At 40.6% G+C, this 16,208-nt stretch overlaps 1 protein-coding gene across 3 annotated transcripts in view; it reads right to left on the minus strand.

Moving 5' to 3' along the window:
- Nucleotides 1-16,208, minus strand: part of LOC146660947 (rho GTPase-activating protein 26-like) — a 93,125-nt gene that overhangs the window by 32,816 nt on the left and 44,101 nt on the right. For all 3 annotated transcript variants that reach the window (XM_085421019.1, XM_085421021.1, XM_085421020.1), the window contains exons 3-10: nucleotides 10,891-10,986; nucleotides 8,072-8,133; nucleotides 7,781-7,852; nucleotides 3,759-3,860; nucleotides 3,535-3,645; nucleotides 3,104-3,208; nucleotides 798-927; nucleotides 310-410 (exon numbers count right to left, since the gene is read on the minus strand). In XM_085421019.1, the coding sequence (XP_085277145.1) occupies nucleotides 310-410; nucleotides 798-927; nucleotides 3,104-3,208; nucleotides 3,535-3,645; nucleotides 3,759-3,860; nucleotides 7,781-7,852; nucleotides 8,072-8,133; nucleotides 10,891-10,986 (779 nt within the window). The remainder of the gene's footprint in view (nucleotides 1-309; nucleotides 411-797; nucleotides 928-3,103; nucleotides 3,209-3,534; nucleotides 3,646-3,758; nucleotides 3,861-7,780; nucleotides 7,853-8,071; nucleotides 8,134-10,890; nucleotides 10,987-16,208) is intronic.

Consider the following 16,208-nt stretch of genomic DNA (forward strand, 5'->3'; position numbering starts at 1 on the left):
CAGTATCTCGCTCTGTGACTGTGCGACCGAATGAAAACGCACAGCTTTTTGAGCTGATTGCTGAAAACAGTGGTACGGGCATGGGGAATAATAAAAAAATAACTAAATAAAAACACACACCAAGTTGTGCTTATCCACACTGGGACGAAGCACATTTGCATGAATGCCTGCATGAGCGCCTGTATATGAGGGCGCTTGTGAAGTGAACCTGAATGTGTACTTTTTTTTTCTCCCATACAAGTCCAAACCTGGATTTTGTTAGTGAACTTGTGATTTTATCTGTATATTTTAACAGCACAGGCTACTCACCGTTTTACCTCCAGACTTAGGGTCAAACAGGACCATGGTGACTTTCTTGGACTCACGGTAGTATGTACAGTAGTACTTCACCCAAGTAGATACAAATGAGCCTAAAGATAGATAGAAAACATAGAGATGAAGAGTGGTAAAAAAACAAAAACACAAGAAAGGAGAAGAGAAAAAAAGAAAATGGGTGAATTGGAGACAGGGTCAAAACAACAAGAACCAAAAAAAAAAGAAAAAGAAAAGGACGAGTCCTGGTCAGACCTCTTTTAGTGCTTTAGTGTTACCATGGCTACCGCACGTGGACAGAGCTGCTGTCACGTCTCCAACAGATCAGACTTGAGTTTGTCAACCATTGGTTCATTATGGCTTGTTTGTTCTGCTGCTCTGACACCGTGTGAGCCAAACAAGATGCCACTAACATCCACACACTATACCTCGTTACACACACACACACACACACACTCGTTCACTGTTGTATGTGGCTTACTTACGCTTTTCCTGCACATACAGGTAGCCCTCCATCGTGTGCTGGCTGACACTCTTGTGTTCATGTGGATTCTCCTTCATCTTCCTCATCAAACTCTCAACCTCCGACCGCGTGCTCTCAAAACGGTTCCTCGTCTGCCAACAAAAGCACACAGGAGTGCAGATTTTTCCTCAGAAATTCAACTTGTAGATGGGAAAGTACATAACAAGCCTTATATGTTGCAGAATGAACAAGTTTTGAAGGCCTATTTTAAAGCTGCAAGTTGAGAATCTTTGGGTTAAAAACACACATCACAAGTAAGGGCGATCCTGCATTATTCATCAGGTTTATTCTAACTGGACCATATAATGCTAAATAAATACTTTTATATACTACATAAAGCCATTAACTCATCAAAAAAGTGCTTTCTGTTGTAATAAATTAAATTAGCTGTGGGGTCATTAACATAGAAACAATTTTCTTTGGAAAACCAAGTGGCAACAAACAGGTTAGTTACAGTGGGGCAAAAAAGTATTTAGTCAGCCACCGATTGTGCAAGTTCCCCCACCTAAAATGATGACAGAGGTCAGTAATTTGCACCAGAGGTACACTTCAACTGTGAGAGACAGAATGTGAAAAAAAAATCCATGAATTCACATGGTAGGATTTGTAAAGAATTTATTCGTAAATCAGGGTGGAAAATAAGTATTTGGTCAATAACAAAAATACAACTCAATACTTTGTAACCTTTGTTGGCAATAACAGAGGTCAAACGTTTACTATAGGTCTTTACCAGGTTTGCACACACAGTAGCTGGTATTTTGGCCCATTCCTCCATGCAGATCTTCTCGAGAGCAGTGATGTTTTGGGGCTGTCGCCGAGCAACACGGACTTTCAACTCCCGCCACAGATTTTCTATGGGGTTGAGGTCTGGAGACTGGCTAGGCCACTCCAGGACTTTCAAATGCTTCTTACGGAGCCACTCCTTTGTTGCCCGGGCGGTGTGTTTTGGATCATTGTCATGTTGGAAGACCCAGCCTCGTTTCATCTTCAAAGTTCTCACTGATGGAAGGAGGTTTTGGCTCAAAATCTCACGATACATGGCCCCATTCATTCTGTCCTTAACACGGATCAGTCGTCCTGTCCCCGTGGCAGAAAAACAGCCCCATAGCATGATGTTTCCACCCCCATGCTTCACAGTAGGTATGGTGTTCTTGGGATGCAACTCAGTATTCTTCTTCCTCCAAACACGACGAGTTGAGTTTATACCAAAAAGTTCTACTTTGGTTTCATCTGACCACATGACATTCTCCCAATCCTCTGCTGTATCATCCATGTGCTCTCTGGCAAACTTCAGACGGGCCTGGACATGCACTGGCTTCAGCAGCGGAACACGTCTGGCACTGCGGGATTTGATTCCCTGCCGTTGTAGTGTGTTACTGATGGTGACCTTTGTTACTTTGGTCCCAGCTCTCTGCAGGTCATTCACCAGGTCCCCCCGTGTGGTTCTGGGATCTTTGCTCACCGTTCTCATGATCATTTTGACCCCACGGGATGAGATCTTGCGTGGAGCCCCAGATCGAGGGAGATTATCAGTGGTCTTGTATGTCTTCCATTTTCTGATGATTGCTCCCACAGTTGATTTTTTCACACCAAGCTGCTTGCCTATTGTAGATTCACTCTTCCCAGTCTGGTGCAGGTCTACAATACTTTTCCTGGTGTCCTTCGAAAGCTCTTTGGTCTTGGCCATGGCGGAGTTTGGAGTCTGACTGTTTGAGGCTGTGGACAGGTGTCTTTTATACAGATGATGAGTTCAAACAGGTGCCATTCATACAGGTAACGAGTGGGGGACAGAAAAGCTTCTTACAGAAGACGTTACAGGTCTGTGAGAGCCAGAGATTTTCCTTGTTTGAGGTGACCAAATACTTATTTTCCACCCTAATTTATGAATAAATTCTTTACAAATCCTACCATGTGAATTCATGGATTTTTTTTTTCACATTCTGTCTCTCACAGTTGAAGTGTACCTCTGGTGCAAATTACTGACCTCTGTCATCATTTTAAGTGGGGGAACTTGCACAATCGGTGGCTGACTAAATACTTTTTTGCCCCACTGTATCTGCTGTTTGCACTGTGGAGACATGTTTTCCTTATAGGAGAAATAACAGGAAGTACTCATCAGGTGATTTTAAGGTCAATTTGGGTCATGGTTAAGATTATGGTTAGACAAGTAGTAAATATGGTTAAGACTAGAGAAAGTCTTCAAAAAATGATATAATGCCCCATTGATACACTACTGTATGTGTGTGTGGTGTGTGTACTTGATCTTACATTCTGTATGCTGATGGTGAGGTCGGTCTTGAAGTGATTAAAGTCCTTTGCCAACTCGTAGCCATGGTGATAGTAGGTGAAAAGGCCTTGAAGAAATGCCAACAGCTACAGGAAGAAGAAAAAAAAACAGAATGAAGGTAAAGATTTAAAAAAGATGAACAACACGGGGATAGGGGAAAATGTACATCAGAAAAAATGAATGCACGTGTCTGAGTGGAGGAAAGAAAACATAACAGGAAGACTGAGCAAGAGGTTGACAATTTAGAAGAAGTAAGGGAAAACAGGGAATACCTCAACAAAAGTTAGCACTGAGTAGCTAATGTGCTTGGTTATCTTAAAGTGTGACTATAACACAAATCACTGCTACAAAAAGAAAGTTTGTGTGCAACATCTTTAAAGAAGAAGAAGAACTTTTTTTAGTAGCATCTTACAGGCTCCACAAAGTCAAACATCTTCCTCTCTTGGACTTCCTGCACCTTGAAGACGTATTCCAAAGAAACCTCGTAGAAATGCTGCCTCACGTTATCTACCTGGTTGTCCGCCTACAACAGAGAAGGAAATTAAGGAAACTGACACACCGATAATCAAGGGTTACACGTAAAACCTGCTCGCTCAGAGAAACCAGCAAGGTCTAAACTCAGACACGGCATCTTACCTCAAGTAGATGTGCCTCTTTCTTCTTTGCTGAGAGGCTAAGGTGCTTTTCCAGTACTGCACAATACTTCTCCGTCTCTTTGTCATATTTTTTCTTGGCGTCCTGTCACAGGGGGGAAAAATTAAAAATAAAATACAAATCTTTTGACTGAGTTTAACGAAACTGTCTCAACACTTGTACCGGGGAGTTTTTCCTCCAGTTTTAATAAACCAACACATGTACTGTAGTATATTTTAGCAGTTATCTGCAGTCAGGATTTGAGAACAGGGAGCACAGCAAAACTTCATATAATGCAGATTTCTTTTAGCTTTCTAATAACAAATTCCCTTTTTTTAGGGAGTAAAGCAATGAATATTTTCCTCCAGGGAGCACAGCTGGTTATTAAACAACAGACTGTTTCATCAGAAATGAGATCAGCGACATGAGAGACAGACATGTTTTGATAGATGATGAGCCTGGGACAGAGAGCTCAGGGTGTGTGTTTATGGAATGAAAGCAACAGAAAGAAACTGTTACACAGGCAATGTTGGAATTACCAGTCAGATTAGGATCATTAAACTTAAAAACGTGTCACTTCAACAGGAAGATAGAGATAGCAGTACAGTAAGACGCATAAAGAGAAACCAGCCTGTTAATCTTATTTACTTTTGAAGCAACAAACTGGGGTATGAGAGAAGTGCTTACTGAATGTGAATACTTGACACTTCTGTTCTAAATGATATATATACACAAGACAAAACAATATATATTCAATTGTTTGGTCATTAAACAAAAAATAACTTGGACTTATTTCAAAAGTCAAAGAGAAATTTCTGAACATCAGTGAGCCGCATGTGCATTTGCTGATTTCATTTTGCCTTTATTATTCCTTTTAACCATTTCTTTAACAACGCTGGAACTGGCACTAAAATAATACGATGTGTACTGTAAGATGATCTCTGCTCACTGCCGAGCTGGTTTCAGCAACAAGAAGCTAAGTGCTCTTGGCCAGAGGAGGAACAGACAGCAGCTGCGGAAAGCATCAGAAATGATGAACGCCCCTCTAAACAACAAGGCCTCTGTTTAAAGTCTGCCTCTCTGGTTTGTCATATTCTCTGCGGAAATCATGTCTGAAACGAGTGTCGTGGCAGCCCTCTCCCATGTGTTCATTATTAGAGATTTCATTACAGCCTTTTGAAAAATTTGAAACTAAAAAAAAAAAAAAGACAGGCTTCCTTTGTGAAAGGAATTCATTTGCGTGAGACAAATCATCAGGAAAGGTTTTATAACATTAAAATGACTTGTTTCTATTTTCCCTAACGCTTGGGTTAAAAAGTTAAAGGTGTTAAACTTCATTTACTTTAGGTTACTTCCACCCTCAGCCAGCAGGTGGCAGTGTCTTCACAGTATGATAAAATGTCTTCCTTTTTTATTTATTTAATTTTTCCCAGAAATATAAGGTAATTGAAAATGTTTTGATGCAAGACCATACCCCACCAGACTGACTCATCACAGATCAAATCAGGTTCTTTTGCAACAGTTACATAGAAGTCCCAGTCAAATCTAAAGCCAACAAATGCACCAACAATCCTTTGTTTACAAGACGTGCATTATTAAAACACACCTTTTTAACAAAAGCAGCACTTGCTGTCACTCGCAGCAACTTGGAATGACTTTAAAGTGGATAACTGACAACAAACACAAGAGCAAAGTGATTCCTGACAACGTATTCTCAACAACTAAAAGGATTTCTGGAAATGATGATGTTCTCAGTGCGTTTTAACAGAAATCCGTCATTGTTGCATGAGTGAAGTGTTTTTATACAAAAAGACCTTGAATTGCAAACAGCTTTTTTTTTTTTATTTAGTCTTACACTTAAGCTCTATGTAAAGACTTCTTGTCTAATGTTTCCTACTGGCTGCAGTAATCTGATTGGTGTGAATTCCTCTGTGAATAAGATTAGAATCTGAACCTTGAGTTTTCCTTAAATAAACTGTGATGTGTAACCCCCCCCACACACACACATTTTAAACATATTTATCTTTTATCTGTTAGCCATTCGCTGCTATTTTGGTCAAACTGGTCCCGTGCAAGACGGCTGCCAGCTCTGTAGCTTTGGGACAAGGTGAAACTGTGCCAGGCCAAGATATTATCGGTTCTTTTGGGGCTAAACTAGGATTAGTGCATCACTCGCGGTGACTTAACTGAAGTGATTATGCTTCACACTTTAATCTGACCATAATGTCAAAATCAGACAGTGACCTGCAACATGGGCATGTTTTAATAGATCATGTACTGATAAAACACTGAATGCATCAGGGGAACCCCCTGCCGCCCTATGGCTAATGACAGCATGGAGCAAGCACACCATGACCCTATATAAGGAGATTAAAGACGCTGGGGCGTGGTATATTTACCGCACAGGGGCCGGCGTTATTTAAAAATGTACAGTTCAGTGTTCATCCTTTATCTTTTTAAAGGATTTCTATTTTTCTGGAGTGTGAAAAAATAAAAATTAACACAATCATAACATCAAAAAACTTTGTATACTTATGTTTTACTTCTATAGAATAAGAAGCAAATGAAGAGATTTAAGCACACTTTTAAAAAAATAGATAAATAAATCACACACAGACCTGCTAGAGGGAGCCCAGCCTGCATGTAAGAGGGAATCAGTGATTTATGGCAGCATTTATGTCTTCCTCTAATCTCTTATCCAGGTCATTTAGTAATGGTTCAGACCTTAACATACACCCATCACGTAAGGAGAGGGAGACCCTGAGCCTCGTGTGAAGTGTGCTGCCTTTTATTCCAAGCATACATGAAAAGCACCTATTAGTTCCATGTCACTGTGCAGCGGTAACAACAACTGTAACTAAACTCATGTGTTTGAGTTCCAAACACGAAATTTTATCATCAAAATAAAATCTTTAAGCATTGTACTTTATATTTCTTCTATTCTATCATTGGTGTATTTGGAAATTCTTAAAGGCTGTCCTGTATTCTGAACCATCTCTCTACAACTCTACAAACTATATAGCCAATTTTTTTAAAAATGCATCGAGACACTCTCTGGTAAATATAGTATAATTATAGTATATTATTGTATTAAAGTCAGATATTATGCAGTAATGCTAACCAGGTGAGTAAACTGGAGTGTTTCTCTGGATTAAAAATCTTGTACATGCATCTACTCTAACAGTTTCTGCAAATTATTCCTAGAGCATCAGACACACATGTAGTCCAAAGTCTTGGGCCGCTGAAGGTTCTTACCCTAGATCAGCTATAATGCCATGATCTTACCAAGCAACTGCCTAGCAATGGGCTAAAATATCACGTTTTTAGTATTTACTCACCTGTAAAGGATTTGTATTGTGTTTATTTTGTGAGAAAAGCTGAATTTTGAATGATATATTGTGACACCATCACACTGCTCAAATGACCCGTTTTTAGACTTTATGCACGTACAGCACCTTATATGAAAATGTGCTATTGCTTTAATTTTACAACAATAATGTCTTATTCATATCCGCATATACTTAATTATGCATGATATACTATGATATTATCATGCTGCCAGGCTACCACCTATCAATGGGCTTAAATGACCTCTTTTCAATGTATAAACAAAATCCACCTCCTCTAATCATTTAAATTTTCTAAACGTGATTACATATTGCGGTTTACCAACAGCTAAACAGGCCAGACAATGGGCATGTATTGTGGTAAAGCAAAGTTTCAAAATCGAAGGCATTGCATTCACGAGTTAATGTGAAACTGTATGCATGTGTCCCTGGCAACTAGCAAAAGGCACAAAAAACAATAAAAACGAGAACAAAAAAAAGAGAGAAAAATCTGAATGTTTTTCTGATCTGTATGTTTTGAGTAGGTGCTGTCTGACACAGATCCTTTAATAGCTCCAGGAGCACTAAAGGCCATTATTGATTTATTCTTCATGCTAGCATACATGTATCAATACAAACCCACAGCTCATGTACAGTTAAAAGTCATTTCTGTGGCCCATGTACTGTCACCCTTCTTACCTTGGCTGCACTGATTTGCTCTTTCCTGAACCGCTCCAGCGGCAAAATTAACACATCATTGGCATTCTCGATCTACAAGGCAGATATACACACCATAAAAATCCATGTTACAGACACGCCAGTATACACCAGGTATTTTAATATTTGTATCATTTGTACCAGCAGTTTCTATCACAGCCGCCAGTCATTTTCTGGAGAGGACTAATGTTTCCGTGGTTATAAAAGACCAAACGTTCACTCTCATTAAGAATAACCTATAATATAGACAATATAGCTAGATAGGTCACTCACCATTCGTGTCCGTTCATCCTCCAGGTTCTGTAAAACTGCTGCAAACTCCTGAAGTGACTTGGCTAGGGACAGTCATGTTGGTAGATGGGGTGAACGAGAAAGAGACAAAAGAGATCATTGAAAATAAAAATGAGGCAGAAAGGCAAAGCACTGCTGATAAAGAGCGAGACAAAAAAAAGATGCAAGGGAAAAGCATCGAACAGAATACAGCTATCGGGGAGTAAAGAGGTTAAAGGTGCTTTGTTTCTGCTTCGGTACCACTTATTTAGAGGTTTCGAAATGTTTCTAAACTCATGACATAGCAGAGTAATTAACTGGAAATGAAACCGCAACTTAAAGGGTTTGTTTCTATGGTGCTTTCACAGTCAGCATGGATCGGTGCAAGGTTACCCCATTCACTGGCAAACGAGCCACAGCTACATTGTTCAGGTCAGAGTTTCCACTTCAATTGCCTCTGACCCTGTCCAACACTTCACACACACGAACACACAGACTTGTTCTTCAGGCACACTGAGCGCACCTCAAGTAATTGAAGAGTGTGCCTGCAGAACATGTGTTCCGAACATGTGTTCCTTATGCACAGGCATGCAGAAATTGTATGCGCACTGTGATAATCCATTCCACAGTTATCCATTTTATCCTCATTAACATCAAACTTCATGTTTCTGTAAATTATAGGTTTTGTATTTGGCTATTAAAAAGTAGATGCAGGCCTTAAACGTCCAGGTTTGAGTGGAATCTAATGGCAGAAATGTGATATAATTGTAGTTGTGTTTTAATTAGCGTAGAATTGAATTTTTAGTGTAGGAGACAATTTTTCATTGCCTCAGAATAAGCTCTTTATCTACAGAGCCTGCAGGTACACGTCCAGGTGCTTCTATAGAAGCCCAGAATGGACAAACCATACAGAGGGCCTTTTCCATTTTGTGTTTTAGCACCAACTCTAGCATCACCAGAACACAGAAATTAATCAGGGTGCAATCTGTACTGTCAGCTGACACTACACCCTACACATGGCTTCTTTCATCCATTATTAGTCCAAGTACAGATAACCAGACCACAGCCCTCCCTCCCCTGTCACCTACTTTAACTGTTCCAAGGGGACATCAAAGCACTCCCAAGCCAGCCGGGAAATGTAATCTCTCCAATGTGTCCTGGGTCAGCTCTGAGGTCTCCAGCTACAGGGACAAGCCCAAAACACAGCACCTCGGAAGCATCCCAATCAGATGCCCAAACCACCTCAACTGGCACCTTTTGATGTGGAGGAGTAGCAGCTCTACTCTAAATTCCTCCCAAATGGCTGGGCTCCTCACTCTATCTAGGAGTGCTCAGACATCCTACAGAGGAAGCTCATTTCTGCCACCTGTGATCTGACACCCACAACTCACAGCCAAAGGTGAAGGTAGGAATGTAGATCAACTGGTAAACTGGCGGCTTTGCTTTCATGCTCATCTCTCTCTCCACAACAGGAAGGTACGACATCCAGATTACTGCTGACAATATGTGTGTCCATCTCCCCCTTCCTTCTCCCCTCACTTGTGAACAAGACCCTAAAATTCTTTAACTCCCACACTTAGAGCAGCAACTCAAGACTTTGAGGTGCTAATTCCCATCCCTGCTGCTTCAGATTTGGCTGCAAACCTCCCAACCACAAGCTGGAGGTCATCATTCAGTGAAGCCAACATAACCACATCATCTGCAAAAAGGAGAGATGACATCCAGAGAGAGACCACAGAATCTAACACCATCCACCCTGGGCTACAAATTCAGTCCATAACAATTATAACCAAAATCCATGACAGATGAAAGCCCTGGTGGCGTGTAATACTCGCAAACAAATGTGTCCGACTTATTGAGACAATGCAGACAAAGTTCTTTCTACAAATAAATCCTGATGTCTTAAAAATAGTATAAAATTGTAATACGGCTCTTATTATGCAATCAAAACTTGACGATTAATCTAAACTCTTTCATGTTGACACATTGACGTAAATCAGTACCTATTGTTTTTTTCCACATTGTTCTAAGAGGACTTATTATAGCATCAGAGAGATGAAGATGGGTTTTGACATGAGTCTCGCCATGAATAGCCTAACAGCAACAGTGCTGCAATCCAGCTGAGCACCAAGCTGTTCAGGAAAGATAGCCAGCGATAGTGAAACAACAGCAGGGTTGTAGGTCAGAATCAGGGCAGCAAAGAGCTGCAGACTGACACAGAGAGGGTGTGGTGACTGCACAGACTCTCACACAGCAGGCTGTTTGAGCAGAAACAGCCGGATGAGTTCTGGGAACTCATATTTTACACACCAATATCACAAACTTTTGTGTAATGACATTTTATTTCATGAAATAACTACAACATTTATGAAGACTAACTGTAGCTATCAAAAATAATGAAATTATACCGAAAGGGCTGCAAAATCTGAGCCAATGTCCAGTTTTTTCCTTGTTTTACAGTGTTACTATTAGACTGTCCATCAGCTGCTGATAATCATTTCAATTTTTGAACTATTTTAAGCCACAAGTCAGATGGATCAAAATTACACCCGTTTTCAAAATGTGCCAGTAGTTTTATTAAGTACAGAATAAGCTTTGATATTTTAACAAAAATAGCACATTCAGGGCAGATACCTAATCTGAGACTCATCAGTTTCCTGTCCAGCAGCACTAAAATGAAAATCAAGCTGACCTTGAAGTCAACGCTGATTTGGCTATTCTATTTTAGTGACGAGACATGATACAACATCATTTGATGTCTATTTAGAGGCTTTCCTCTTCTGGTGCACCGAATGTATTGGATTTCACATCCGCACACTCACCTATGCACATCTCATCATCCGTCTCAGCATCTCCAATGCACTGGAATTTAAAGTCATTGAGAGAGTCAGCAAACTTCCTCTTCGCTGTCGACAGACCTGAGAGAACAGAAAAAATAAGAACGTTAAGGTCGTATTTTATGGTGGTCCACCTCACTTTAAGTGAGTTTGTAATAATGTAATAACAAGCTGTACCGAAAAATCTTAATCTGAACTCTAGAAAACCTAGTTCTAAATAATGTGATAAGATTATGGACGAGAATAGCTGTTTTGTCCTGATTATACTTTTAATGCAGGTACTGAAAGTGAGTGGAAAGGCGGACAACACGAGTGGGTCCCCTGTGGCATCAGTGATGGAGGTTGACAGCTCATATATTTGTGTGTGTTCGTGCTGAAAAGTGCAAAAAAAAAAAAAGTTCCGTTCGACTTAAGTCACATTAGCCAGGCGAGGAACTGAAAAGCCTTAGACAGCTGGATGCCTTTCAAATAATACATGAGGCGCTAAGAGCTCCTAGGAGACAGACACTCACGGCGAGCTTGGCTTCCCTTGCATTTAAACTCAACGCAGGGTCACCTCCACTACAACATTTCCTGTTGCTTGACTGGCTTAGGTCAGCAACATTCAAAGGATCACGATGAAATAGTGGAAGGATGACGAGGAAGACACAAAAAAGAAACAGACTTCACATAACTTTCTTGTAAATCGCATGCTGTGGAACAGCACCCTGCAACAATGGCTTGCTCGCCATTCTGACACCGACCCCGAAGGAATGGATTAAAATAATTATCATTTTATACTGAATAAAGTGTTCTTTTACTTTAACATTCAAAAAAAGAAAAGAAACTTATGCATGACGCGGTCAGCTTCAGCAGGGAAACCCACGACGATAGGGAGGAGGACAAAATTTATACAAAAGCTACACAAGCAAATATGTATTTGTGGCATTTTGTAAAATAAAGATAGAAAGTATAATTAAATCCAGGCAAGGAAGGAAAATAAAAAAAAACACAAGAGGAGAGATCAAGAGTTTCATGAAAATGCGCATGGGAGTCAGGGAAAGGACAGCAAGCGCAGACAGAAGAAAGACAGAGTAATTGGCCATGTTCAAGTAAATACCACTGCTCCTCCGTGTAGATCAGTGCAGTTTGCCAGTCACAGAAATGAAACGCAGGCCCAGCAGCTCCGCTTAAATGTGCTGCCAGAAAAACGTGCACGCTGGCAGAGAGAAACGCACACAGACCACTTTCTCTCTCCGGACTGACTCAAAAAAACATTTAGGATGTCCGTGAGCAGTGAGTCACAGTGGCCCTGTGTCATCAAAATAACTAAAGTATGACCAAAATGAGACCACACTCCAAACTTGAAGGATAAACTGCGGTTTTACGGTGCCAGTCAGTGTCCAAAAAACAAAACAACCCACTGTACTTTCACAGTATTTCCCCAATTCTCAATATTTTGCTGCAATTACATAACAGAAATCATGTGACATATTTTAATAAAATTAAATATATAACAATGTTTAAAGGTAAACATGTATATAGCGAAGCAAATATGTTTTTCCAATAGAAAATGGCAATGAAAACCAAATGTCGTCTATAATGTCATATTGCCAGTGAATTTACAGCATAAATAACTAACTAATATAAGTAGCATACATAAAGTAATATAACCTTTTCTTCAGTCGTTTTGAAAGCCAGCAGGTCTCAGCTCTCAAACGTTTCAGGGTGTTTTTAGGTTTCAATGATTAAACATGCTGTTTTCAGGCTTTATAATCACTGCCATTACATATTGGCAAATGAGGCTGCACTGAGTGATCTCAGGTATCTATGAGCCAGATCTTAGGTAACCGAGGCGCCTGCTTTCTATCACACATTTCAGTAAACTTACTTATTTGTTTTGTGTAGTAGCATGGGTGATTTATTTTCAGCACGGGTGGCCTCAGCGGGAATCACATCCAGCCCTGGCAATAGTGACATCACATCTACTGAGCTGTATAAAACCATATCTCTCTCTACACTCTCTCATTCTTACGTCTCCTCTCTCTTATTTTTGGCCTCCACCTCCCTTAGGTCTCCTTTTTGACAGTTTCTTTTTCCCCCTCCTTTATTCCCACTGACAGTTCTTCTCAGCACCCCGTGAGTGAAACGTGCCCATCGATGATTTCTCCTCTCCGGCTTCAGCCACTCTGTGTGCTCTCCTGCACACAAATCACAACTAACCACAAACTAAACACATACACACTCAGTGCCCCTTTCTGATTTTGCATATTTAAACACTTACATGTTTCAGAGCATTGAACAAATTCTAACATTAGACAACCTGGAGCAAGATAAACTGAATAAATACAAAAGGCAGTTCTTAAATGGTGATTTTTAATTTTCTTAAAGGGAAAAAAAAAAAAAAACTATCCAAACCTTCCTGACCCCATGAAAAAAGTATATCACTTGATAAGTATGTCAGCAGAAAAATCAGCACTTTCCATCCAGGGAAGAACTGGAAGCCCATAAACAGAACATAAAAAGAACTAAAGGTTTGAACACAACATGAAGTTTTATTCCTCCTAGAAATCTCATTTTCATGTCATGGAAACCCCAAGCACGTCGACAAATACATTATAAACACCAGTGTGTAGCACACTAGATAAAGTAGACAACTCATATGCTGCAAGGCTATTGCAGAGGCCTGAGTTCAAATCTGGCCCCAAGGCCATTCACTGCATGTCTTCCCCGGTCTTTCTCCCAGCCGTTATTGTCCTATTGAAATAAAAATTTTAAAAAAGTAATATTACTAGCCTTAAGAAGAATTCCTTCGAGAAATCTTATCTCCTAGATAAGATCTTTCAGGTTTTCTAAGAGAAAATTGAAACGGACACTGTTTTTGTTATTTGTAGCAAAGTATCATCATTAAGACAGGACAAAAATAATTTGATATAATTGCATTATTTTTCAGACACACCATCATAGCACTTTTGCATGAAAGTTTAAGGTTTGTTTCCCCCTTGAATCACTTAAAAATGTGACGGAAAAATAAAAATCAAAGTGCGAAATTCTGTTTAACCTACTTTCCCTTGGAGAGTCTCACTCTACACTTTGGCAAACAGCGTGATAAGGTAACTTTTTACTCTGGCTCATAAATACAGATACGCATCAGGAGTGGACCAGTGGATAGTCAGCATTTTTGGCAGCAATGACACAACAGGACACACATAAATCCACATATATATTCACACATTTATGCACGCGCACATACACGTGTCAGTCCCATGCGGGTCTCTCGGCTTATATGAACCATGTTTTCAAATCAAAACCACATTGTTGGCTGATGAGATTCTGTAAAATCCTGCCAACACAAAGGAATCACTATAAAACAAAAAAAATGAATCACACCACAACAAGTACATTGTCCAGAAAGCTTTAGGAAAAGGGAAAGTCTACTTACAGATGTAGCAAGAAGTGATGCTTGCCATTTATGGCATCCAATTTAATGCGGTAAGACACATGTTCAAGCTCCAGGTTAAAAGAAAGGTTGTAACTGGCTGACAGGCTGAGCTATAACACTGGTCAGTCATTTGTACACATGAGTCCAATTTCTGGCTAGGTACTAAAAAGGAAAGGGAAAAGTAGATGGTTTACATTACTAAAGTTATACAAAAACTATTAACACGATAGCAGACTATGTGCTTCAAAATTTTGGGCTGCTTGTTGCTACTTTTGTACTGTTGCACCCAATGTGACCCAGTGTCCTATATTGAGATTCACAGCCAGCTAAACTCTCTCTTGCGTCACTTCCTCCAAGGAACAGGCACGTGTTGTATTTGGACAGGATTTAATGCAAAAAAGTGTGAAACTGAAATGATACAGAATACAGAAATGTCACATAAACATTAGCTTGGGTTGAACTTAAGTGGACATATAAAACACATCAAAAGTTTCCAAATCACTTCAATAATGTCATATACCCTCTCTTAAAGGTAAACACAATTAAGAAACTTACTCATATTGCCACTCAAAGGGATTTAACGGAGTGGATGGCTTTGGATCGGAGGAAAACACACCATGTCTTGCTTCACTCATGAGCAAACACTTCCTATCACACTTCTTTTAGTGACTAATTGGCTCAACATAGCAAACTGTGCAAACCTGCGCCCCCTATAGGCCTGGAGAAATAACATACAAACAGTTCCAGTACACTCCCCGCCTGGCATTATTTTAAGATTGCCACTAGACCCTATTTACACATGAGACCAATCTCTCAGAAGAAGGATACAGTCCGAAATGGGTCTACAGAATGTCTTTGCAATCTTGTCGCGTGTCACCTTCACTTCCATCTTTCTGACAACTCCATCTCTGCTTGGAAGTGTCTTCACGATGACACCCATAGGCCACTCATTTCTTTTTAGTTGCTTGTCCTTCAGAAGAACAACGTCTCCTTCCTTCAAGTTTGGTTTGCTGCGCTGCCATTTCTGACGACCTTGGAGCATGTGGAGGTACTCCCTCTGCCACCTGGCCCAGAATGTGTCGGCAAGGGCTTGAACTCTCTTCCACTGCCGTGTATATATGTCGGCCTTGGTGAATTCCCCAGGTGGAGTTGGAATCGGATCGAACTTCTGGGTGAGCAGAGCTGAGGGGGTCAGGATTAAGGGAGCGTCTGGATCCGAGGAAACGGGTACAAGTGGCCTTGCGTTGATAATAGCCGTGACTTCCGCCATTAACGTTGTCAGGACCTCGTGAGTTAGAGTAGGGTTTCCTGCTTGTAGGAGCATTGAGTCCAGGATGCGTCGTGAGATGCCTATCATACGCTCCCAGGCGCCACCCATGTGAGATGAGTGAGGAGCATTAAACACCCAGGAACACCTCTGCTTGCGTAGGTAGTCATCCACACTTGTATCACCAGGTTTTGGGGAATGCAACTTTAGGTCCTTGGAGGCACCAATGAAATTGGTTCCGCAATCTGACCTCAACTGTTTGGCAGGGCCTCTGATCGCAAAGAACCTGCGAAGAGCATTGATGAAACTGGAAGAGCTGAGAGTTTCAATCACTTCAATATGAACAGCCCGTGTAGACATGCAAGTGAACAAGACTGCCCATCTCTTACTGTTTGCATGACCACCTTTGGTGCGGCGTGTTGAAACCTCCCACGGTCCAAATACATCGAGGCCAACATAAGAGAATGGGGGGTCCGTCTGAAGGCGTTCGGCAGGTAAGTTAGACATGATTTGCTGCTCTGTTCTACCTCGAAGCTTTCTGCAGGTGACACATTTGTGGATTACACTGCTGATAGACCTCTTAGAACCAACTACCCATAAGCCACTTGCTCTCAC

Source organism: Rhamphochromis longiceps, linkage group LG10 (assembly GCF_057381845.1).
Source record: "Rhamphochromis longiceps isolate RC_006_pf linkage group LG10, R_longiceps_female_GT1.1, whole genome shotgun sequence".
Taxonomy (NCBI): domain Eukaryota; kingdom Metazoa; phylum Chordata; class Actinopteri; order Cichliformes; family Cichlidae; genus Rhamphochromis; species Rhamphochromis longiceps.